The sequence below is a fragment of the Chelonoidis abingdonii genome, chromosome 16, assembly GCF_003597395.2.
Source record: "Chelonoidis abingdonii isolate Lonesome George chromosome 16, CheloAbing_2.0, whole genome shotgun sequence".
NCBI classification, from domain to species: Eukaryota; Metazoa; Chordata; order Testudines; family Testudinidae; genus Chelonoidis; species Chelonoidis abingdonii.
The window spans coordinates 6,658,167-6,680,834 of record NC_133784.1 but is presented as its reverse complement, the minus strand read 5'-3'; the positions used below and the strand labels follow the sequence as shown (position 1 = coordinate 6,680,834).

Below are 22,668 nucleotides of genomic sequence, written 5' to 3'. Positions count from 1 at the left end.
GCCCCGCACAAACATGGCGCCATCAGGGTGGGGAAGTCTCTAGCCACTCACAGCAGTAACGACTCCTGGGTAGAATCTTTGCCCCTCATAAAGATGGCGAGTGGTGACAGGCCCTGCGAATCTGGCCAATGGGAAGCCGTGTTGCTTCCGGTTGTGATGGTAACAGCCAATGACACGTAGAGATGGGGTCTAGTGTCGCTGCCCGAGTTGCTGGGGCGGGGCTGGCGGCCGTCGGTGGGGACCAGGACCCCCAGTGGGGAACGGCGCCGGTGGTGAAACGCGGAGTCCAGGTGGGGGCCCCGCCCTGTGTCGCCGGCCCGGGGTGTCCGGGGGGAGAGGGTACAGGGGTGGGGTGGGGTGGGGTGCATGGGGTACCGGGGTGGGTGGGGTGGGGTGCATGTGGGGATTTGGTGGTAGGGTTGGGAGCCGTAGGGGACAGGAGTAGGGCGGACCGGCAGGAGCGGGACAGTAGGGTACAGGCGTGGTGGGGTGCATGTGGGGGAGGCCCGGTGGAGGTGAAAGTAGCAGGTGACCTGGAATGAGTTGGGGATCTGGGGTGACTGCGATGTGGAGGTGATTTGGGGTTTGTAGTTATGTGAAAGTATCTTACGGAGATGGGCGTGGGGTGTAGAGGTGGGATAAAGTGGGCGTGGATGGGGATGTAGGGTACGGGGCCTTATTGGAGGGGGTGAGTTTGGGGGGCGGGGTGGATGGGTGTTTGTCGGTGGGGAGTAGCAGGTACAGCGTGAGTGTGGCAAGAGGTTGTGGGGTGGCAGTGAGGCCGGCTGAGGGAGGAAGGGGAGTGCGCCGGATGGGTCGGGGGGGACTAGCAGGAGTGTGGGCCGATGGGATCCGCATGCAAGTGGGGGTAGTGGTTGGTGATGGGGGACATAGGTAGGCGGGTACAGGCCGTGGGGTGTGTTTTGTCGGAGGTTAAGGTGCGTAGTGGGGATGAGGTGGATTGGGAACGTAGGGGTATTTCCACGCTACGCCCAGGGACAAGTAGTGAAGAGGAGCAGTAGGGTTCACGCGAGGCATTGTGGGTTGTGAGTTTGTGGTGGTGCAATTGTCGAGCGAGGAGTGCGTGGATGCTGGGGGAGCTAATGTGGTTTACGGTGAGTCCAGGGAGAGGTGGTCTTGCTGTGGGGGCAGGCGGTGGAGAAGAAGTAGGGTACATGGTGAGGTGAGGGTGGCGTTGCAGTGTGGTAGGGAGGGGAGCTGAGGGTCAGGAGTGTTTGGGTTCGTGGTGGTAGCCAGGTGACGGGAGGAGTGGAGTGGGGTACGTCAGGGTTACACGGGACATCCGGAGGAGTGGGTGTAATAGAGTGAGCTGGTGAGGTGGTAGGATGGGAACCGTAAAGGGCCTGTACACGGAGTGGGCGGATGTGTAGCGGGAGTAGGGGTAGCGGCAGTGTGGGGGTTGGTGTCAGGTAGGGTTGGGGTGCAGGTATGGGAGGGATGGGTGGGGGAGTAGGGTACAGGAGTGAGGTTGGGGTGTGGATGGGAGAGTAGGATACAGGAGTGTGGGGTTGGGGTGCAGGTGGGGGAGGGGTGGGGTTCGGGAGTGGGGGCTTCAGGGGGTGATTTGTGTGGGGTCACCTGAGTGACACTTTTCCAGAAGCTCATGGGGGGTGCATTGATCCAGCCTCCATGGATGCCAGATGAGGTCATTCCTCCCCAGGCTGTCCTAGCAATGGGCACATCTGGGTCAGTTCACAGGGATCTCTACTGTTGCCTGGCTCGGCTCCTTGGCTGGGGTGAGGAGTGGGTGCTGATTCAAGGGGGGTGGCTTGCTCTGAGTTGCTGGCTGAGTTCTGGTGGTGCTTTGCCCTCCTGCATATGACAGCATGGGGTGTCTCTGAGGCCTGTTGTAGTGGTGGGAGGGGGCAGATTGCTGCTGGAAGGACTGTTGCTTCCATTTTTCCAGGGGGTCTCAAGCTTTTTCTTTCTGAGGCCTCCCCAACTTGCTGTACAAATTCCATGGCCCGTCCACACCACACCTGTGAAGCTCAGGCTTTGGCTTCAGCCCCAGGCAGTGGGGCTTCGGCTTTCTGCCCTGAGTCCCACAAAGTCTAATACTGGCCCTGCTCACGGCCCCGCGATGGGCCCTGGACCCCTGGTTGAGAACCATTGCTTTAGGCAATGACTGGCATGCATGCACGGTGTAGATTCCATTCCACATGGCAGGCTTCTTGACCTGCACTTCCGCCAAGCTGTGATGGTTACTATTGGTGTACACCCCATTCTGTGGGAGGCAGGACAATCCATGGTTCCCAGGCAGCTCCATTTCTCCCTTCTCCATTACTTCCTCTCTCCCAGCCTTGGATCATGAATTCCAGGGTGATTTCTGGTGCCTGGATTCTGTGCATCTCCCTATGAAGCCATCCAAACCAGTGCTTCTCTGTATCCCATCCGCACCGCTCCAGGCCTCTCCTCCAGGCTGATGTGGGGCCTGTTAATGACCTCAGCCTGAGTGCTGGCTGTTAATGACCTCAGCAGAGAGCACTCAGTTCAATTACCGGCTTGGCACTGACTAAGGGCCATCTGTCTTCTAGACAAGAAGCCTCTGCAGTCTAGCTTTGGTCCTTCCCAACAATACATCCTGCTGGCTGAGGAGCTCTCTGGCTCTCGGCTTCCATGGAGGTAAGTGAGCGAGCGAGTGAGCAAGCATCCTCTCTCTCAGAGGTAGCAGCCCATCCCCAGCCCAGAGCATGAAGCTGGTACGTTCCCTTTTTAAAAAAACAGGTAGCCCTTTCTCGTAGCTTGCATTGTAAGGCTGCAGCTTGAACTGTCGAGCTGGTCCCTAAGAGGGGCAGCGTGTGTGGGGGAAGCATGGCTCGTGGGAGCTGCACACCAGGGTAGCGCTGCACTGTGGGTGCATCTCTGGCTTCTCTTGGTGCCATGACAAGCTGTGACGGTGCTGCCTGTGAGAGCCAGCTGAGGTCACTCAATCAAGGTGAACTGCAAACCAAACGGGGCAAACAAACCCCAAACACTGCTGGTAGATTTACCAAGCCAGCACAAAACAGCATCTGTATTACCTCACTCATTACTCAGAATCCAAACAACGCAGTTCCCTTAAAGTGCCCAGCCTCAGGCCTCCATCCAGACACACCTGTCAAACATATGATGATGATTCCTGAAAATCTTATCTCATCATACGAAAGAAAAGATTCTTCCAATCCCAAAGGATCAGCCACGCATCCAGGTTCAATTATAACTTAGACCTTACCCAAAATACACGCTATTAGCCAATTCGTATTAACTAAGCTAAAATTTATTAGAACAGAAAAGGGAGTGTGTGTTGGTTAAAAGATCAATATACAGACAGACTTGAATTCAATTCTTGAGGTTCAGGTACACAGCAGAGATGAGTGTGTAGTTGCTAAAAGTCCTTTTAGAAATAGTCCAGAGGTTACAGTCCAATGTCCATATTCAGGGTGACTCCAGTCAATGACTGGGGATCTCAATCCTTATGGCTTAAGGTTTCCCCCTCTTGAAACCCAAAGCAGATCTGAGATGAAGCAGGATGGTGTCCCAGGGTTTTTATACATTTCCAGCAGCCTTTTGGCCTGAGAAAACAATAAGCTTAACTCTCCTTCTCCCAAACATCCTGGCAATTAGCACAGAGTAATTTATCCATGAAACAGTTCAGATACACGTTACCACAACCTTCAAAAGGGTCATAGAGACAATAATCCTATTTCACTCAAGTGTCTTCCTAAATGTTAATATTCCTTTTTTGATCTTTGAATCAAAGCTCTAGCAATAGACAAAACTTGTTTGCTGACATCCCAAGCCCTGAGCAAACACCTCCCCTACTACCTCTAACAATGCTGGGTGCATTTCAAAGCTCTGTTCATTTACAGATCTTCCTAACCAGTCCTTAAGGTTCACCCATGGGTGAGGTCAGTCGGTGAGGTGAGTTAATTAACTCTTTCTAGCCCTGTCACCTTTTAATGAAATATTCTATTACACTCATAATGTCACACAAGCTCAGCATGGTTCTCCCAGGAACAGCTTTTTCCAAATGAGCAGCTGAGCCGCGATTTGAATGGAAACGCTGATTAAGCTCACAGCCTCTTTGGGTGTTGGCTCTTAGTTTTGCAAATTTAACTAGAAGGCTAGTGGCACTTACTGTATCCTGGTGATTGGAATCATGGGTTGATGAGTAACTAAAGGGGAAAATGAGATGGAGTGGAGGCTGTGGAGGTAAGACATTAAAATCCCAACGTGCCTGCGGTGCCTGCCCAAGTTGGGGGACCAGAGGAAACGGGTTCTGATTTTTCACCACTGCTGCTGCCCTCTGAATAGAGCTGGCAGTTTCCCTCCCTAGGCTTTGGGCACTAGAACAACGTCTGGGGAACAGAGAAACGGGGGGAAGGCTAAAGCCAAGTGGTTCTCACAGTGCCAGCGTGCTCCTTGGGCTGTATGTGGATTTGTGACCCCTCTCCTGGCTACCTGGCATTGTCCTCTTTCCCCCCCCCCCCCAAACAGAAATGAGTAGAGTGAAGTCATCTCTCTCCAGGGTAAAGTGCAGCTGGGACTTACAGACTCACTGACCTCAGAGCTGGCAGAGCTGTGTTCAACCTTCTCTTCATTCGCTTTGATACACACCTGGCTGTGTGCAAACATCCTGCCTCAGTGCTTGATGTGACTCTTCACTGGGGCGTGAGGTGTCTAGAACGGCTCAGCTGGTAGCTTGCCTGGCTGGGCCCCAATTGTTGGTTCTGCATTGCTACTGACAGGATCTGTTCATACAGAATCAGTTTTTCCCTCAAAACCCAACTGTGTCCCTGTGCACGTGCCATTGAGGGGAGGGTTATGGGGCAGTTCTGTGGACCACCACTAGGTGGGGCACAGTTCCCTTTTATTTACCTTGGGACTTTGCAGATCCAGAACCTGACATCTGGGAAAACAGAAGCAAACCAGGCAGGTCTCCAGTTAATGTATTTTATTTACTAAATTCAGCACAAAGTATGAAGGAGTCACATTGAGCAAGTGGGTTAGTAGCAAGCTGTGATGGAGTAGGGACTGTCTGTGTGGGGGATGGGAGAGCCGGGGAGGACTTTAGGTGAGGGACAGGACCTATGCCTGTAACCTGAGCCAGGTGGGGGGAGGGAGTCAGCACCTTTTCCCCGGGAAGCTGGACAAAGGAAGGGGCCGGCTGGAGGGGAGTTAGTTTTAGTTTCGGTTTTGGGCTGGGTGGTTGGAATTCAGGGAATCCTAAGCTGGGATCTAAACACCCTGAACCCCCAGCAGGACCTGATTGAGGGGTCCTGGTTGTGCCTACAAGCTTGGCTGTAACCTGCATTCCTGTTGTCCAATAAACTTTCTGTTTTACTGGCTGGCTGAGAGTCACTGTGAGTTCTAGGAAGAGGGGTGCAGGACCGGACTCCCCCACTCTCTGATTGCAGGAGCAGTCCCAAGGGCAGAGGAGTCTGCAGCTCGACCCTGGCAGAGAGGTGATGACCTGGAAAAAGGGCTGGTGCACAAGAGGTCTCCCTGGAACCGGTGAGAAGCGGAGAGCACAGGACGTTGAGTGGCCAGCAGAGGGATGTATGCTAAGCACCTTAAGAAAGACCTGTTGGAGCTGTGCAAGCAGAGGGGGCTGCGCATTGGGAGGTCCACCAAAGAACAGCTAATTGCCCAGCTGGAGGAGAAGGATCGCTTGGGTGAACCGAGCTTGGTCCCTGAGGGAAGCTGCCCAGCAGACGCAGCGTGCCTGACATGGCTGGGAGGAGTCAGGGCCTGACATGGCTGGGAGGAGCCAGACTGCTGCCAAGGACACCCCGAGACCCTGCCCACCTATACCTAGGGGAGGGGTTGGGGGAAGCCCAGTGAATACCGAGGGCACTCTGAGCGCGGCGGCCAGCAGGGGATCCTCCCGGCGGAGCTCCCCGTCCCTGGAACGGATGCGGATGGAATATGACAGGGAGCTGAGACGGGAAGAGCTCGAGTTAAGGAGGCAAGAACTGAAGGAGCTGGAGAACCAGCGCCAGCGTGAGCTAGAGGAGAAGGAGAAACAGTGTAAGCATAAGCTGGAACTGGCCTGGCTGAGAAGCAGCGGGGCCCCGGCTGCGGTGAGTGAGGGGGGACCCAAGCCTACAAAGAGCTTTGATAAGCGCTTGCTGCCCCGGCGTAAGGAGGGGGAGGACATAGATACCTTCCTGAAGGCCTTTGAGAATGCCTGCGAGCTGCACGGGGTTGGCCCTGCAGACAGGATCGCAGTTCTCACCCCCTTACTGGACTCCACAGCCGTGGAGGTGTACAGCCGACTGAAAGGGGCGGAGGCGGGGGACTACGAACTGTTCAAACAGGCCCTGCTCCGCGAGTTTGGGCTGACTCCTGAGATGTACCGGAAAAGGTTCCGGAGTCAGCGTAAAACCCGTGAGATCACATATCTACAACTGGTCAACCGGGCGCAGGGGTATGCCCGCAAGTGGACAGCTGGGGCCCAAACTAAAGAGGACTTGCTGGACCTGTTCATACTGGAGCACCTGTATGAGCAGTGCCCGTCCGACCTGAGGCTGTGGTTGAGGGACCAGAAGCCAGAGAACCCGCAGCACGCAGGCCAACTTGCCGACCAATTTGTGGACAGTCGGGCAGGGGATGGCAGGGAGGAGTCTCGAAGGAGCAGGCCTGCCTCAACGCAGAGAGAGAGTCATCATGGGACCTCCCAGCGGGGGCCTATGGAGAACCCCCCCAAAAGGGGAACATCCAGTGTCAGGTCCCTCCGACCCATTCCAGGGGACCCACGAGACATGGGCTGCTATCAATGTGGCCAACGAGGCCACATACGGGCCCAGTGCCCCAAGCTCAGGGACAGACCAAGCAGACCCAACCCGCAGAGGGTGGACTGGGTAAAAACCCAATCGGAAGATGGGCTACATTCCCGGGAAAGGGGGGCTGGCAACATACCACCTATGAAGGAGGGGGGAGGTCCCCACGTCAGCTCCTCTGGGGGGCTGGAAGCGCCAGCCTCCGGGTTCTTAGTTTACCGGGTGGGCGCGGGGCTGCCCCTCCGGAAAGAGTGCATTGTTTCCCTGGAGGTAGATGGGAAGGAGGTCACTGGGTACTGGGACACGGGGGCAGAGGTGACGCTTGCCCGGCCCGAGGTGGTAGGCTCAGATCGGGTGGTGCCCGACACCTACCTGACCTTGATGGGCGTGGGCGGGACCCCATTCAAGGTGCCCGTGGCAAGAGTGCATCTGAAGTGGGGGGCCAAGGAGGGCCCCAAGGATGTGGGGGTACACCCATACTTGCCCACAGACGTGTTAATGGGAGGGGACCTTGAGGACTGGCCTAGTAGCACTCAGAGTGCCCTGGTCGTGACTCGTAGTCAGAGTCGGCAAAGTGCACTGCACCCCGACAACGGGGAAGGTACTCGGCCTGAGGTGCAGGACCCTAACCTGGGGGGCGGGGAGCGTCCAGGGGCAGGGCTCAGAGAGGCTGCGACCTCAGGCCCAGCCAGCAAGAGAGAGCTGGTCCCCATCCCTGTCCCAGCTGCTGAGTTCCAGGCGGAGTTGCAGAAAGATCCCTCCTTGCGGAAGCCCAGGGACCAGGCTGACCTTAGTGCGGAACAGACCCTGAGGAGAGGTTGCAAGGAGAGGTTCCTGTGGGAGAAGGGGTTCCTGTACCGAGAATGGGCTCCCCCAGGGGAGGTAGAGTCATGGGGGATCAGGAGGCAGCTGGTGGTTCCCCAGAAGTTTCGCCACAAGCTACTGTACCTGGCCCATGACATCCCTCTCGCAGGACACCAGGGAATCCGGCGCACCAGGCAGAGGCTGCTACAGAACTTTTACTGGCCTGGGGTCTTTACCCAGGTCCGACAGTACTGCCAATCCTGTGACCCCTGCCAGAGGGTGGGGAAGGCCCAGGACAAGGGGAAAGCAGCCTTGAGGCCTTTACCCATCATAGAAGAACCTTTCCAGAAGGTGGCCATGGACATAGTGGGACCTCTCAGCAAGATGACCCGGTCAGGGAAAAAATACATCCTGGTGGTGGTGGATTTTGCCACTCGCTACCCCGAGGCGGTGGCCTTGTCCTCTATTGAAGCAGACACAGTGGCAGATGCGCTGATGACAATTTTCAGCCGGGTGGGGTTCCCCAAGGAGGTCTTAACGGATCAGGGGTCCAACTTCATGTCGACCCTGCTCCGGTCCTTATGGCAGAAATGTGGGGTGCAGCACAACTGGGCCTCAGCGTATCACCCCCAGTCCAACGGGCTGGTGGAAAGGTTCAACGGGACGCTGAAGATGATGCTAAAAACATTTATGAACCAGCACCCGCAGGATTGGGACAAATACTTACCTCACCTGCTGTTCACGTACAGGGAGGTACCCCAGGAGTCTACCGGGTTTTCGCCTTTCGAACTGTTGTATGGAAGGTGAGTAAGGGGGCCCCTGGACCTGATGAGAGATGAATGGGAGGGGAAGGCCACTCCCGAGGGAGAGTCAGTGGTGGAGTATGTCCTGACCTTCCGGGAAAGACTGGCCGAGCTCATGGGCCTGGCCAGGGAGAATCTGGCCCGAGCCCAGAGGAAGCAGAAGGTCTGGTATGACCGCACGGCCCGGGCCCGAGCCTTTGCCACCGGGGATCAGGTGATGGTTCTCATCCCTGTGAGGAAAAACAAACTCCAGGCCGCCTGGGAAGGGCCCTTCAAGGTTATCAAGCAACTGAATGAGGTAAACTATGTGGTGGAGCTGTCAAACCGGGCACATCACCGGCGGGTGTACCATGTGAACATGATGAAACCATACTATGACAGGGGGAATGTGGTGTTGGCCGTGTGTGGACACTGGGAGGGGCAGGGAGATGACCCTTTGGTGGATCTATTCCCTGGGACAAAAGCTGGTTCCCCCCTGTAGGCGATTCCCCTCTCTGATCAGCTGACCAGGGCCCAGCACGCTGAGATCAGAGGGGTGCTGCATCTGTACCGACAGCTGTTTTCCAACCAGCCTGGACGCACTAATTTGACTGTCCACAGGGTGGAGACTGGGTCACATCCCCCTATAAGATGCTCCCCTTTTCGGGTCACTGGTAAAACTGCCCAGGATCTGGAAAGAGAGGTCAGGGACATGCTGGCTTTGGGGGTGATCCAGCAGTCTTCCAGCCCTTGGGCCTCGCCAGTGGTGCTGGTCCCCAAGAAGGATGGGTCAATTCGGTTCTGTGTGGACTATCGAAAGCTCAATGCCATCACCGTATCTGATGCCTACCCCATGCCCAGGCCTGACGAGCTCCTAGACAAGCTGGGAGGTGCTCGGTACCTCACCACCATGGATCTTACCAAGGGCTACTGGCAAGTGCCGCTGGACGCAGATGCCAGGCTGAAATCGGCCTTTATCACCCCTCTGGGGCTCTACGAGTTTCTGACCCTGCCCTTTGGCCTCAAGGGAGCGCCGGTCACCTTCCAGCGCCTGGTGGATCAGCTACTGAGGGGGATGGAGAGTTTTGCCGTGGCCTATATTGACGACATCTGCGTCTTCAGCCAGACCTGGGAGGACCATGTGTCCCAGGTTACCCAAGTCCTGAACCGAATTCGGGAGGCTGGGTTAACCGTAAAGGCTGAGAAGTGCAAGGTGGGGATGGCGGAAGTATCTTACCTGGGCCATCGGGTGGGGAGCGGCTGCCTGAAGCCAGAACCCGCCAAGGTGGAGGTGATCAGAGACTGGCCTGCTCCCCAAACCAAGAAGCAGGTCCAGGCCTTTATTGGGATGGCGGGGTACTATCGAAGGTTCGTGCCCCACTTTAGCACCATAGCCGGCCCCATCACTGAACTGTGCAAAAAGGGGAAGCCAGACAAGGTAATCTGGACCGAGCAGTGCCAGGAGGCTTTCCGGGCGCTGAAGGAGGCTCTGGTCAGTGGCCCAGTTCTGGCGAACCCAGATTTTGACAAACCCTTTATGGTGTTCACCGACGCCTCAGACACGGGACTGGGGGCGGTGTTAATGCAGGAGGATGAAAAGGGGGAGAGACACCCCATCGTGTACCTGAGCAAGAAGCTGCTACCCCGGGAGCAAAACTACGCGGCCATCGAGAAGGAATGCCTGGCCATGGTGTGGGCCCTTAAGAAGCTAGAGCCATATCTCTTTGGGCGACACTTCACCGTGTACACCGACCACTCTCCCCTGACCTGGCTGCACCAGATGAAAGGAGCCAACGCCAAGCTCCTGAGGTGGAGCCTGCTCCTGCAGGACTATGACATGGACGTGGTCCATGTGAAGGGAAGTGCCAAGCTGATAGCGGACGCGTTGTCCCGGAGGGGGGGCCCTGAACTTCCCCAGGTCACTGGGCAGAGTGACCCCGCTCAGTTCAGTCTCGAAGGGGGGAGAGATGTGATGCAGTATGGGCTGTCTGTGTGGGGGATGGGAGAGCAGGGGAGGACTTTAGGTGAGGGACAGGATTTAAGCCTGTAAGTGGGGAGGGAGTCAGCACCTTTGCCCAGGAAGCGAGACAAAGGAAGGGGCCGGCTGGAGGGGAGTTAGTTTTAGTTTCAGTTTGGGGCTGGGTGGTTGGAATTCAGGGAATCCTATGCTGAGATCCAAACACCCTGAACCCCCAGCAGGACTTGATTGAGGGGTCCTGGTTGTGCCTACAAGCTCTGCTGTAACCTGCATTGTTGTTGTCCAATAAACTTTCTGTTTTACTGGCTGGCTGAGAGTCACTGTGGGTCCCAGGAAGAGGGGTGCAGGACCGGACTCCCCCACTCTCCGTGACACAAGCAAATTCATGTAACAATCCGAGTTATTTAACCCAACAGCTCCCTCTAAGCTCTGTGTGATACTGCGGGAAGGCAGCTGTCCTCCATAGCCGTCAGCCCCACAGGAGCAGCATTATGAATCTAAGCGCCAGTTGATAGCTTTATTCCTGTTGAACAGTGATTCAGGGAGGGCCAAAATCACCCCCCAGCCAAATCTACACCCGGTTCCATATTGGCTGGCGTTCTGTTGGGATGTTTAATTTACAATTCAAATGACAAATGTTGGTGAAACCTGCAGGATTTCTCAGGATTAAACATACAGCTCCTACCCCAGGAGATGTGCGTATGATCTCCTAGGCAAGGAGGTTGTTTCCCTTAGGGCAGTCAGGAGTTTGAGAGCTGCTGTACAGGTGCCACTCTCACCTAACTTCTCTGGGGCCCAGCTCTACTGCACACCTGTGTACTCGCTGCCAGCCAGGTGCTGGAGCTTAAACCCTATGTGCACAAAGGTGGGGGTAGCGGGAACCCTCTGCTGTACATTGGAAGAGAAGGCAAACCCTGAAGGTTGATACTTGCGCAGGATGGTTGTCGTGACTCTCGGTCGGTTCAGCCACAGGAAATTGGGCTGGGGTAATACCCAGTGCTTTTATCACTGACTCGGAAGTTCTTGCTGGCTCCTAGAGGTTACATGCTGGCAGGGGTCAAAGCTTAGCGGCTGTCTATGGGTAGACTCCTGCCCTTCCCTGGCCAGCTGGGAGGGTGGGGGAAGCACAAGCCTCTCCAGGCACGATGGCATCAGGTGGCCAGAGACTGCTGGACAGGAGCAGCCAGGACAGGCAAGCAAAAGGTGGCCTGGCTGCCTTCTCCCCTTTGGAAGCCCCTCAGTAAATCTGAACAGGACCCTCCTCACCCAAGATCACAGGATCACCAAAAGGGCTTGATTAGGTCTCCCTTATCCAAATGAGGCCCACTGACTGCAGACATTGCAGGCCCCAAATCCAAGAGTCTGTCCAGGCAGTCAGCAGGTCCCCAGGTATTTTGAGGCTCTGGAGTCATGGATCAGGCGATCGGCCTATCTCAGCTGGCCTATGACAGTCAACTCCTGAGTCATTCTAGCAGAGAGCTGACCCTGAAATGCTGGGCAAACCCAGCTCCCACTCTCACTCAGCCATGCAGAGAGCGACATGGCATACGCCTTCCCCCAGCCCCTGGTACTCAGCAGCTCAGCTGGGAATCCAGCGGAAGGTTAGTCTCTAACTCGGAGCAGGAAGTTCTGTCCTCCTCAGCTCCCAAGCCGGAGTGCCATCTTTCTTTGCAGGGAGTGCCTTAGCCTTCTTGCCTGGGCAGGGGTAGAGGTCTGTACGGTCACACAGCTTGGTCCTCCCCCCGTCTAGGCAGCTGCCAGCCCATCTGTGATGCTGAAGCACGGTGCTGGAAGAGGCAATGTCAGGGGCTGCTGCCAAGGTGAGGCTGCTGGCCCAAGAGGGCTCAGCTCCCAGCCATCTCCTGACTAGCATAGATGGCATCTCCTGGCAGGTCAGGCCCAGTGACGGGCCTGAAAGAGGCCCTGGGGTTGGGAAGAGATCCAAAGGGAATGGAGAAGTGCTGGCTGTTGCTAGGCAGAGGCAGAGCCTTGAGGGAGAGGCCCTGGAGCTTGCCCTGGGCGTGGAGCTGGGGGGAAAGGACGTGCTTTCGGCAGAGGGAGAGCTTCCCGCAGCATGCTGCCTGGCCTGGAGCAGGACACTGGGCACAATGGCAAACATCATGGCCTGGGCCCTGCACATCCAGCTGGCTCCCAGTCCTGTGTGTGTTACCCCCAGTGCCTGCTGGGTGTTCTCACCTGCCCCTTCCTTGCAGGTGTCGTCTCGCCCGCCCAAGAGCTGGCACCATGACCTTGACCAAGGGCTCCTTCACCTATTCCAGTGGGGAGGAGTACTGCGGGGAGTGGAAGGAAGGTGAGCAGGGCACAGCTGGCCCATTCCATTACCATCCCTTGGCTCCACCCAAACGGGCTGCAAACAACCCTTGGCATATGTGCTGGCTACAGCCTGCTAGCCTCCTCTGCGGGCAGGGCTGGGAGCGGCACCTGCGCCAGTCCGTCCCACAGGTTGTATGGTGCCCTCTTCCCAGGGCTGGGCCCGGCTGGCTAGGAGAGGGGAGCCTGCCCCTCACTACGTGACAAGGTTCCCAGTGCCAGGCCCTTAAAGAATCAGGAACCCAGGTTCTCCCCAGACAGGATCTGCCCCTGCCCTTCCCGGGCCTCTGTCTGCTCCTCAACTCCTGGGACAGGGCAGCCTGATCTCTCGTCTTCCCCCGTGGCCTCAGCCCATTACACTGGGGAAGAGGACCACTGGCTGCCAGGGAGCCCTGTCCCTGTCGGTGTTGGGGCTGCCCTCTCTGAGGAGCTGGGTGTGCTGTGGGGAGAGCTGGGTCTCACCCCAGCTGCTGGGCAGCACTGCCAGACACTGCTCCCAGGGTCCCAGCCCCACTGGCAATTGCCATTGCTCTAAGGGAAGAGAGCAGGCCAAGTGACCTCGGGCCTGGGGATTCCTGAGCTGCGTGTGCCAGCCCAGGCAGCCCTGCCATGGCACAGGGAAAGCTGGCAGCAGCCCTAGAGCAGCCTGCGTTTGGGGATGTCTGCCCCAGCACTTGGCAGCTTCCTGTCAGTGTGGATCGTGAATGTGCCCTGTCAGGACTCCCCTGTGCTCCCTTGACCCTCCTGTGTCTGGGTGGATGGCAGATGCCTTCCCCACATGTGGATTGGCTGCGGGCAGTGGGGGGCGAGAGAGGCTGCCATTACAAAGTCCAAACCCTCTTGCCCCACTGGCCTGGGGAGCTGACTGCGCAGAGCCCAGCCATGAAGACAAGCTGCCATCCCCTGAATCTCTCGGGCTCCCTCCTGCCTGCCCCTGGGCACCAGCAGGCCAGCAGAGCAGCTGTGAGTGCTGGGGTTCCTGGCGCTGTGTGGGGACAGATACTGCGCACAGATGGACCCACTGGGCCCCAGCTGTGCAGCATCCTGCCTGGGAGCAACCTGAGCCTCCCTAGCTGGGCCAGCGCTGAGAGCCAGCTTAGTCCTGGGTTTTCCCGTATGGGCCCGTGGAGCCCAAGTGAGGCTCCTGCGACCCCCAGCAGAGCCCTGCCCAAGTCCCTCTGATTCCCTTTGGGGGATGGGCGCTGGGGCCCCTTCGCTGGCTGCGGGCACTGGTGACGCTGCCTGCTCTTGTTGCCTAGGCCGCAGGCACGGCGTTGGCCAGCTAATGTTTGCAGATGGCGGTACCTACCTGGGTCACTTTGAGAATGGGCTCTTCCATGGCTGCGGGGTGCTCACCTTCTCCGATGGCTCCAGGTAGGTATGGCACCTGAGCAGCCTGGGGAGCTTGGGGCAACTGGCCGGTCTTGTCCACGGGGACTGGGGATGGCTGAGGGGTGCTGGTGCTGAGTCGTGTGTCTCTGCCCTCCTGCCCTAGGGAGACCCTCTCCTCTCTGCTCCTGCTTACCCCACGCCCTCCCCTTGCAGCTCTGGAACCTGTGGGTGCTGCTCCTCCATCAGCCTGTGTGGGGCGCAGCCACACAACCTGCCCGCAGGGCTGCTGCAGACTGGCACTGCCAGCCCCTGCGGGTCCAGGGAGTAAGAGTGCCCCAGTGTCCCATGTGTGAGCAGTCGCGAGGCCAGGGCAGGTGTGCTGGGGGGCCTGGGCAGGGCGCCTGACTCTGTGGGGCGGGGGCTGGCGCTGGCGAGGAGCCTGATGCAGTGCGAGCGGGGAGCCTCACTTGGGGGGGTGCCTTTGGGGAGCCTGCGGGCAGGGGAGGGTGCAAGTGGGGACCCTCAAGTGGTGGGGGGCCTGCGGAGCATGGGAAGGCGCAGGTGGGGAACCTGACACTGCGAGGGGTGGGCGGGGGAGCCTGACGCTGCGGGGCTCTGTCTGCGCAGGTACGAGGGAGAGTTCGTGCAGGGAAAGTTCAATGGCGTCGGAGTTTTCACGCGCTACGACTCGATGACCTTCGAGGGCGAGTTCAAGAGCGGGCGTGTGGACGGCTTCGGTGAGTCCCAGGCAGCCCCAGCTAGCAGCCACAGCCCCTCCCAGCAAGAGCAGCGGGACGAACAGCCTGGGCAGAGGCAGGCACCCCTGCTTTCCAGCACGACCCCCATTCTCCTCTTGGCCCCTGCTGCCCCGCTCCTAGACCCTGCTCTCCCACCGCCCTGCCCCTCCCTCGTGTGTGCAGCTCCCTTCCCCGTGACTCCCTGCTCTTCCCTTCCCCAGGGCTCCTGACCTTCCCCGACGGTTCCCACGGGGTGCCCCGCAGTGAAGGCTTCTTTGAGAACAACAAGCTACTGCGGCGGGAGAAGTGCCCAGCCGTGATCCAGAGAGCTCAAAGTGCCTCCAAGTCCGCACACGACCTCCCGGTGTGACCGTGCTGCCATGGGACTCTGCTGCCCACCCACAGCCCCTCCTGCCGCTGGCTGGCCTGGCCTCCAAGGGCCTGCGGGGCAGGAGCTGCAGTGCCCAGGCAGGCCGGGGAGGGGTGTTGGCAGAGCCAGTGTGCCTGGTCGTCATGGGCCCCAGCATGACTGGCTGCCTCCCTCCTGCTGGCTAGAGAACTTCCTCTGAGTGCCCACGTCCTGGATCCTGGGGGTCTGAGTGCTGCCGCCCACTGGGGGGAGACAGGAGACCTCCTTCCCTAAGGCTCTGCTCACTGCCTTGGGGCCCTCCATACAGACCCCTGGCACAGCCCCCAAGGCTAGCCCTGTTGCTGGGCTTTGTGAGGCAGTGGAGGGGGCAATCTGCCAGGGCCTTGGTGCCTGTGGTTAGCAGGGGATGCAGCTGGGAGCTGCTGCACCTGCGTCCCCGAAGCCAGGCATGCCCAGGCGGTGCCCCCAAAGCTCAGCGGGAATAGTGCCCGTCCCCAGCAGGGTGCTGACCCAGGCCTGACTTCGCTAGTGGGATGTGGCCATGGCAGGGAGCTGGTATCTCCCTGCCCCTTCTTGTTCTGATGCTGGGGGCTCGGCAGGGCCCCCCCCCCTTGCTCTGGGTATCCTGGCCCCATGGCCCCTGCCTCCCCCTCAGCTCTCCCAAGGGCATCTGGCCTGAGCAGGCCCAGGGCTCCTCCCAGCCATGCCCTGGGCAGCGAGACTTGGCCTCCCTGCGTCCTGGGGGCTGTCTGGTCACTAGTGCCTTGGCACAGGGTCGGGCCAGGGCTGTGAGCGCTGAAGGGCTCCAGGGGGCGCTGTGGGTCTGCACCGCCTGGTCTCCATTCAGCCCTGGTGAGCACCGGGGGCCTGCGGTGAGGAGTGGTGCAGCCTGGCAGTGCCAGTGTCTGGGGGGCTGTAGGCCTGGAGTGCTAGGGAGAGCAGGGGCTGAGGTGGGGGGAGCCAGGGCTCATGGGGCAGGATGGGGGGCACCAGCAGAGCTGCACATGTGGTGTCAGTGTCAGTTCTCTGCTGGGAGCAGTAGCCCTCACTCCTGATGCTGCTGCCCTCATGCCTTGTTGTGTCCTGCCCCCGGGCGGGCCCTCGGCGAATAAACTGCATTGCCAAACCTACCCTGCTGTGTGTGGTTCTGTGAGGTGAGCTGGGGCCGGGCCTGCCCCTCCCTCCTGTCATCTCCCAGCCCAGGGAAGGCGACCCCCAGGGGTTTATACAGCCCAGCCCTTCCCAGGTTTGAGCAGGGGGAGGGACCCAGGACACACCCAGAGCCCTGGAACAAAGGGGCCCAGGAGCAGAGTGATGGTCTGGCCTGGGGCAGGGTCCCGCCAAGGCAGCAGTGCCCTGGAGCCCTGTTCAGAGACCTCGGTTCTCGTGTCCTGGCCCAGTTCCGCCTGCTGGCGCTGGGCTCCAGATGCCCCATGCTGGCTGGCTGGCCACTCAGTGCTCCAGTGGGGGGGCACTGGGCAGCAGGGTAGGGCCTTGGCTTTCCCAGGGTAGTGCTAAAGCCCAGCGCCAGTGGGGAAAGGGCAGTGTGCTCGGGGCAGGGCCCTGATACGCTGGCATTGCCTTTCCCCGCTCTATGCTCTGTGTGCCTGCCCTGGCTAGCCCTGCCCCTCCCTGGGAACTGGTGTGTGCCTGCCCAAGCTCCCTGGGTCTGCCCGGAGAGGATAATGCCCTAGTGTCACCCCATGCCCCCCCGGCCAGGAGGCGTCTCCAGGGAGCAGCGTGCCTCCTCCAGGTTGCAGGGGCAGCTCCACCTTCCCTGAGTGAGGAGGGCAGAGGCGGGCGCAGTGCAGATGCCAGGGGTTTATTGACAGCTCACGGTGCACCAGGGACGCTGCCCCTCCCCACTCCCCGTTCTGCATGGGGCTGCCCGGCTGCAGGACTGCCAGACCTCTCCAGGGAAGTGATGGGGGGTGGGGAAGGGTGGCTCTGGGCCCACGCAGGAGTTGGAGGGACCTGGGAATCTGCCGTATTGCTAAGGCCTGTGGATTGGCTCTGCCTTGCCACAGGGGCTTGTGCAGGGAGGGGCTGCACCCCCTTGGCCAGCTCTAGGGGGCAGGCAGCAAGGTTGGGGCTGGGCAGGTGCTGCCCTGGAGAGGAGGCTGGGCAGCTAGGGGATTTGGGGGGTCCTGGGAAGCAGGGGAGGTGAGCAGAGGAGGGAAGACCCCCTTCCTCTCCCCCGTCACAGCCAACCATTGATGCTGAAGTCCCTGCGCAGCTCCTCCAGCTGGGCCTCGCTCAGCGGGCGCAGGGGGGCGCGGCAGGGCCCGCCATGGTACCCGAACCACTCCATGGCCTGCTTCAGCGCCGGGATCCCAAACTTGCGGGTGACCTGCAGGTGCCAGAGACACGCTGAGAGGCTGGCCTGCCCCCCCGTCAGCTGTCCCCCTCCATGCCCTGCCCTGTCTGGATGAAGGGAAGTTCAGGAGGCTGGGGGGGCTGCTCTGGTGCCAGAGCACACGCTGTTCCGGGCAAGTCCCACCGGGGAAGGGGAGGCATTGGGCATCCTGCCTGTGCTCGGCCTCCAGCCCAGCCTGGCAGGCTGCCCTCTGCCTTGGGGCTGAGGCATCTCCCCACCTTCCCTGACACTCCTGGGCGTCCAGACCCTGCCACGCAGCGGGATTGCTGGAAGGGGAGAGCAGAGGGCTCTTGAATGTGCCCTGCACCCTGACTCGCCACCCCCTGCTAGCCCAGCCCTAGGATCCCCCCCATCTCAATCCCGACCCACAGCCCCTGCTAGCCCAGCTCTGGGATCCCCCCCAGCTCTGCCCATGCCCTGCACCCTGACCCGCAGCCCCTGCTAGCCCAGCTCTGGGATCCTCCCATCTCAATCCCGACCCACAGCCCCTGCTAACCCAGCCCTGGGATCCCCCTCCATCTCAATCCTGACCGCAGCCCCTTCTAGCCCAACCCTGGGCTTCCCCAGCCATGCCCATGCCTTGCACCCCGACCCGCAGCTCCTGCTAGCCCAGCCCTGGGATTCCCCCATCTCAGTCCCAACCCACAGCCCCCTGCTAGCCCAGCCTAGGCTCCCCCAGCTCTGCCCATGCCCTGCACCCCGACCCACAGCCCCTGCTAACCGAGCCCTGGGATCCTCCCATCTTAGTCTCAACCCACAGCCCCCTGCTAGCCCAGCCCTGGGATCCCCCCATCTCAATCCCGACCTGCAGCCCCTGCTAGCGCAGCCTTGGGCTTCCCCAGCTCTGCCCATGCCCTGCACCCCAACCTGCAGCCCATGCTAGCCCAGCCCTGGGATCCCCCTCTGTCATAAACAGATAGTTAAGGGTTAATGTTTCTTTTACCTGTAAAGGGTTAACAAACAGTGACCTGCAACACCTGACCAGAGGACCAATCAGGAAACAAGATACTTTCAAATCTCGGTGGTGGGAAGCCTTTGTTTGTGGTTTTTGGGTTTTGCTTTGTTCTCTCTGGGTCCTGAAAGGGACTAGAGGTGCAACCGGTTTCTTGCCAATCTCCCTGCTACAGTCTCTTATATATTCAGAATAGTGAGTATTAAGTAGAAGGCGGTTATAGTCTTTTAATTGTTTTCTGTATTTGCAAATGTGTAGTTTGCTGGAATTATTTTAAATTGTAATTTTGCTGGGGGGAGGCTTCTCTCTGGTGTCTATAAGCTGAAAGACACTGTAATATTTACCCCCATCTAGATTACAGAGACAACTTTTTTTTTTTTTTTTTTTTTTCATGTTTTGCTTTTGGTGGCCGTCTCTGATGTGTACCTCTGCATCCAGTCTTGCCAGCTCCTGTTTCAGGTGACTACTTTTTAATAAAAAGAAAGAAAGAAAAGTAAAAGTTGTCTCTGTAATCTAGTGGTTCCCTGTTTGTTAACCCTTTACAGGTAAAAGAGACATTAACCCTTAACTATCAGTTTATGACACCCCCACCATCTCAATCCCAACCCACAGCCCCCTGCTAGCCCAGCCTGGGCTCTCCCAGCTCTGCTGGTGCCCCTTCGTCTCGACCTGCTGCCTACACAACAGGCCAAGGAAAACTGCTCTCTCATGCCCCTGGGAGCTGCTCTGCTCTGAAGCCCTGGAGCCCAGGGGCTCTGCCCTGTGTTGGGCTGTGCCGAAAAGTGCCCGTATCCCCCAGCCCGGGAACGTCTCTTACCGCGGCATTGGGCTCGATGAGCTGGAGCTGCAAGGCCTGGGCCTCCTGCCAGCGTCCCTCCTGGCACAGACGCTCCAACTGGCAGAGCGGGGCTCCCAGCACGTTGGCAAGAGCACAGACCCCCCCGCAGGCACCTGGAGGGCAGGGAGCAGAGTACCCTGGCCACCATCCTGCACCCCAACCTCCCGCCACCACCCCACCCCCTCCACACCCCCACATCCTGCACCCCATACCATATCCTCCCCCAGCACCCCCCGTACTCCCACATCCTGCCCCCTGCCTCCTCCTTTCCCCTGCACTCCCACATCCTGCACCCCATCCTCCCCATACCCCGACATCCTGAACCCCATACCATATCCTCCCCAGCACCCCATCCCCCTCTGTACCCCCACATCCTGCACCCTGCTCCCCATCACCCCAAGCACCCCAACACCTGTCTGCCCCCACTACCTGCACCCCATCATTCCCCCCAGGACCCTAACCCCTTCCCTGGCACCCCAACCTGCCCCAACACCTGTCCCCTCAAACACACCTCCCTGGCTCCTCTTCCCCCCACAGCGTGCTGTAGCCAACACTCAACACTCCACCCCCCACCCCCCGAAGCCCCAATACCATCTCCCTGCGGCGGGAGAGGGGGAGTGAAGCTCCACAGAAGAAAGGCTGCCCCTACCTATGGCGTAGCCAGCCATCAGGAATCCAGCCGATCCCACCAGCACCTGGAACTCCTCTGTCCGCGTCTTGTGGACAATCAGCCCCAGCCGGGTAATCTGGGGAGACACAGCGTGTCCTGCTGGGCGCGAGGAACACCCTGGGTGCCGCGGCACCAAGTGCCATGGTGAAGCTGTGGGCACCGTGAGCTGGACAGGCTCCAGAGGGCCAGCCGGCTGCCGGGGCACCAGCTAGGCCACCAGGCAAAGCAGCCTAGCTCCGCTACACCCATGAGGTAGGCCCTACACAAACAACTCACCCATGGCACCCTCGCAAGAGTAACAGGCTCCACCCCGCAAGCAGCACTATGGCTGCGGCCCAGATGGCTCTTGGGAGATTCTACAGGGATTGGGAGGAGGGAGCGTGTGCGTGTGGCAGGACTCCTGGGTTCTTATCTTGGCCGTGAGGAGAGGTCCTTCCCCACACTGTGTTGTGCCCCAGTTTCCCTACCTGTCTGCTGGGGGCGCTGGCCCTGATACTTGCTGGGGGGGGTGTCAGTGTCTGTAATGCACTTTGGCTGCAGGGAGGGGTGATGGCACTGTTGGGGATAGGAAAGTGGGGTGGGGAAGGGTGATGGGGGCTGGGCCCTGCCAGGGCAGAGGCCCCAGCCTGAGGGGACCTCAGCTGGGTCCAAAGGTCTCATCCAACAGCCACTCGGGCTGTGCTGGTGCCCGGCTGGCAGAACCATTGCCCTGGCTCCAGAACCACAGGCTGCTCTGCTCCGAGCTGCCCCAGCACAGCCGCCCCAGACTCACCCCTACCCGAGCCCCAGAATCAGGGCGGCCAGGCAAGCCCCTGGCCCATTGCAGGAGTGATGGGCCCCTGGGTTCACCCTCTCCCGGGCAGGAGGCCTGGAGCCCACAGGGCTGAGCCAGGCAGCAGGAGCATGGCGGGGTGAGGGCTCCCTGGGGTTCCTAGTCTCAGACATGGCCCCCTGCTCCCCCACTCACATCACCCCCGCTGTCCTTGAGGCCCACGATGTTGGGGTGCTGCGACAGGGTGAGCACGGCCTCCAGGGGCAGCTCCAGGCCAGTGTTGGCTGGGACACTGTAGAGCACCACAGGGACTGGCGACGCATCTGCCACCTGCGGACACAAAGGTGCGCTGGGCATGGGCCCATAGGACAGGGGAATACAGCCTGCGCCCAGTGGGGCTAAGCCAGGCTCCCTGCCTGCCCTGGCTCCACACAGCTCCCAGAAGCAGCGGCATGTCCCCTCTCTGGCTCCTACGTATAAGGGCAGCCAGGGGGCTCTGCACGCTGCCCCCATCCCAAGCGCTGACTCCAGGAACCACAGCCAATGGGAGCTGCGGGGGCAGCGCCTGCAGATGGGGCAGCACGCAGAGCCACCTGGCCGCATCTCCACATAGGAGCTGGAGCAGGGACATGCTGCTGCTTCGAGGTAAGCGCCACCTGGAGCCTGCACCCCCTGAGCCCATGCCCGCACCCCAATCCCCTGTCCTAACCCTGATCCCCTTTCATGTTTGCCAACCCCCTTGGTCCCAGCCTGGAGCACCCTCCTACACCCCAAATCTCTCATCCCCAGCCAGAGCCCTCACACTCCCTGCACCCCAACCTCCTGCCCCAGCCAGAGCCCCATCCTGAACTCCTCATTTCTGGCTCCGCCCTGGAACCCGCACCCTCAGCCCAGAGCCTGTACCCCGTACCACACCTCAACCACCTTCCTCAGCCCTGAGCCCCCTCCCATACTCTGAACGCCTTGGCTCCAGCCCCAGCCTGGAGACCTCTCCTGCACCCCAAACCCCTCATGCCCAGCCCCAGCCCAGAGCCCACACCCCCCAGCCGGAGCACTTACCCCCTCCCGCACCCCAACCCCCTGAGCCAGCCCTGTGAAAATGAGGTAGTGCTTTATTTTTTTTTTCTGGGTGGCGACCCGACGGGGTGGGAGTCGGGGAGGGGACACGACCCCGGTGAGTTTTAGGCTGTCTGCCAAGGGGGCTTTGGGTGTGCTACCCCATGCACGCCCAATCTCAGTGCCAAGCCCCAGCTTCCCTCGCCCGTGTTGGGGAGGGGTGGCCGCTCTGCACTTGAGTGCGGGCATAGGACGTGCTCCCGTGACTCAGGAGCTGCAGATTTGGGAGGCACGTGGGGCCAGAGACGCCGCAGCGGCGAGGAGCTGCGAAAAAAAAAAAAAAAAAAAAAAAGAAAAAAAAAATCCCCGGGTGCCGCGGTCCCCTGTCCACCGTCCCCCGGAACTGGTTCTTGGGGAAACCCTGGCAGCCCAGCTCTGGCCTCATGGAGCGGGTGCCGGCAGGAGCGTCTCAGCGGGGAGAGGAAGCCAGGGTCGGTGTTGGCCGGGAGATGGCTAACGGGGGTGGGGGGGGGCGCTGTCGGTACAAGCGCCCCCGCGACTGACTCCCTGCGCGGAGTGCCAGCCGCTTCTCGCGGGAAATTTTCGTGTTATCCCGCCATGGGGCGGGGCCTCCCTCTGGGGTGCGGTCCGGCCAGGCGGGCTGTGGTTCAGGGGGCGCGGGGACATTGGGCGGGGCCTGTCCTTGGGGCTGGGTCCACCCGGCCCGGCGGACTGGTGGGTTATGGGGAGGATGGAGGGGCATGTCGCTCTGGGGGCGGCCGGGTCTCCAGCCCCAGAGTGGGGATGAGCTGGTTCGTGGGGAGGGTGGCGGGTTTCCTTGGGGTGCCGCTCCCCTTGGCCCAGGGCAGGATGGCTGTCGGGGGGCG

General features: G+C 59.9%; 3 protein-coding genes across 6 annotated transcripts in view; 2 read left to right on the top strand and 1 right to left on the bottom strand.

Moving 5' to 3' along the window:
• Positions 1-215: 215 nt before the first annotated feature.
• Positions 216-15,164, top strand: MORN4 (MORN repeat containing 4). 4 transcript variants are annotated; one of them, XM_032776905.1, is made up of 6 exons: positions 216-290; positions 2,320-2,643; positions 12,560-12,657; positions 13,937-14,051; positions 14,637-14,746; positions 14,968-15,164. In XM_032776905.1, the coding sequence occupies exons 3-6, from the start codon at positions 12,591-12,593 to the stop codon at positions 15,114-15,116; spliced, it is 441 nt and encodes a 146-aa protein (XP_032632796.1). In that variant the 5' UTR covers positions 216-290; positions 2,320-2,643; positions 12,560-12,590; the 3' UTR covers positions 15,117-15,164. The 4 variants fall into 4 exon arrangements, with proteins under 4 accessions (XP_032632796.1, XP_032632795.1, XP_032632798.1 ...); XM_032776907.1 differs by having other exon boundaries at positions 222-290; positions 2,556-2,643; XM_032776904.1 differs by lacking the exon at positions 2,320-2,643.
• On the top strand, positions 3,928-9,382 carry LOC142047846 (uncharacterized). The gene is made up of 2 exons (XM_075073002.1): positions 3,928-5,123; positions 5,183-9,382. Exon 2 carries the CDS (start codon positions 5,757-5,759, stop codon positions 8,391-8,393), a length of 2,637 nt encoding a protein of 878 aa, XP_074929103.1. The 5' UTR covers positions 3,928-5,123; positions 5,183-5,756; the 3' UTR covers positions 8,394-9,382.
• Positions 15,165-17,279: 2,115 nt separating the features above from the next.
• HOGA1 (4-hydroxy-2-oxoglutarate aldolase 1) overlaps positions 17,280-22,668 on the bottom strand; it is a 20,167-nt gene continuing 14,778 nt past the window's right edge. Inside the window, exons 4-7 of the mRNA XM_032776903.2 lie at positions 20,921-21,055; positions 19,933-20,029; positions 19,263-19,396; positions 17,280-17,466 (exon numbers count right to left, since the gene is read on the bottom strand). Coding sequence (XP_032632794.1) covers positions 17,317-17,466; positions 19,263-19,396; positions 19,933-20,029; positions 20,921-21,055 — 516 coding nt within the window. The 3' untranslated portion in view covers positions 17,280-17,316. The remainder of the gene's footprint in view (positions 17,467-19,262; positions 19,397-19,932; positions 20,030-20,920; positions 21,056-22,668) is intronic.

Excerpts from the sequence above, each read along its gene's own strand:
- LOC142047846 (XM_075073002.1), top strand. The coding sequence starts at position 5,757 with ATGGCTGGGAGGAGCCAGACTGCTGCCAAGGACACCCCGAGACCCTGC.
- MORN4 (XM_032776904.1), top strand. The coding sequence starts at position 12,591 with ATGACCTTGACCAAGGGCTCCTTCACCTATTCCAGTGGGGAGGAGTAC. Across the intron at positions 14,052-14,636 it reads ACCTTCTCCGATGGCTCCAG|GTACGAGGGAGAGTTCGTGC; the intron begins GTAGGTATGGCA and ends CTGTCTGCGCAG. Across the intron at positions 14,747-14,967 it reads CGGGCGTGTGGACGGCTTCG|GGCTCCTGACCTTCCCCGAC; the intron begins GTGAGTCCCAGG and ends TCCCTTCCCCAG.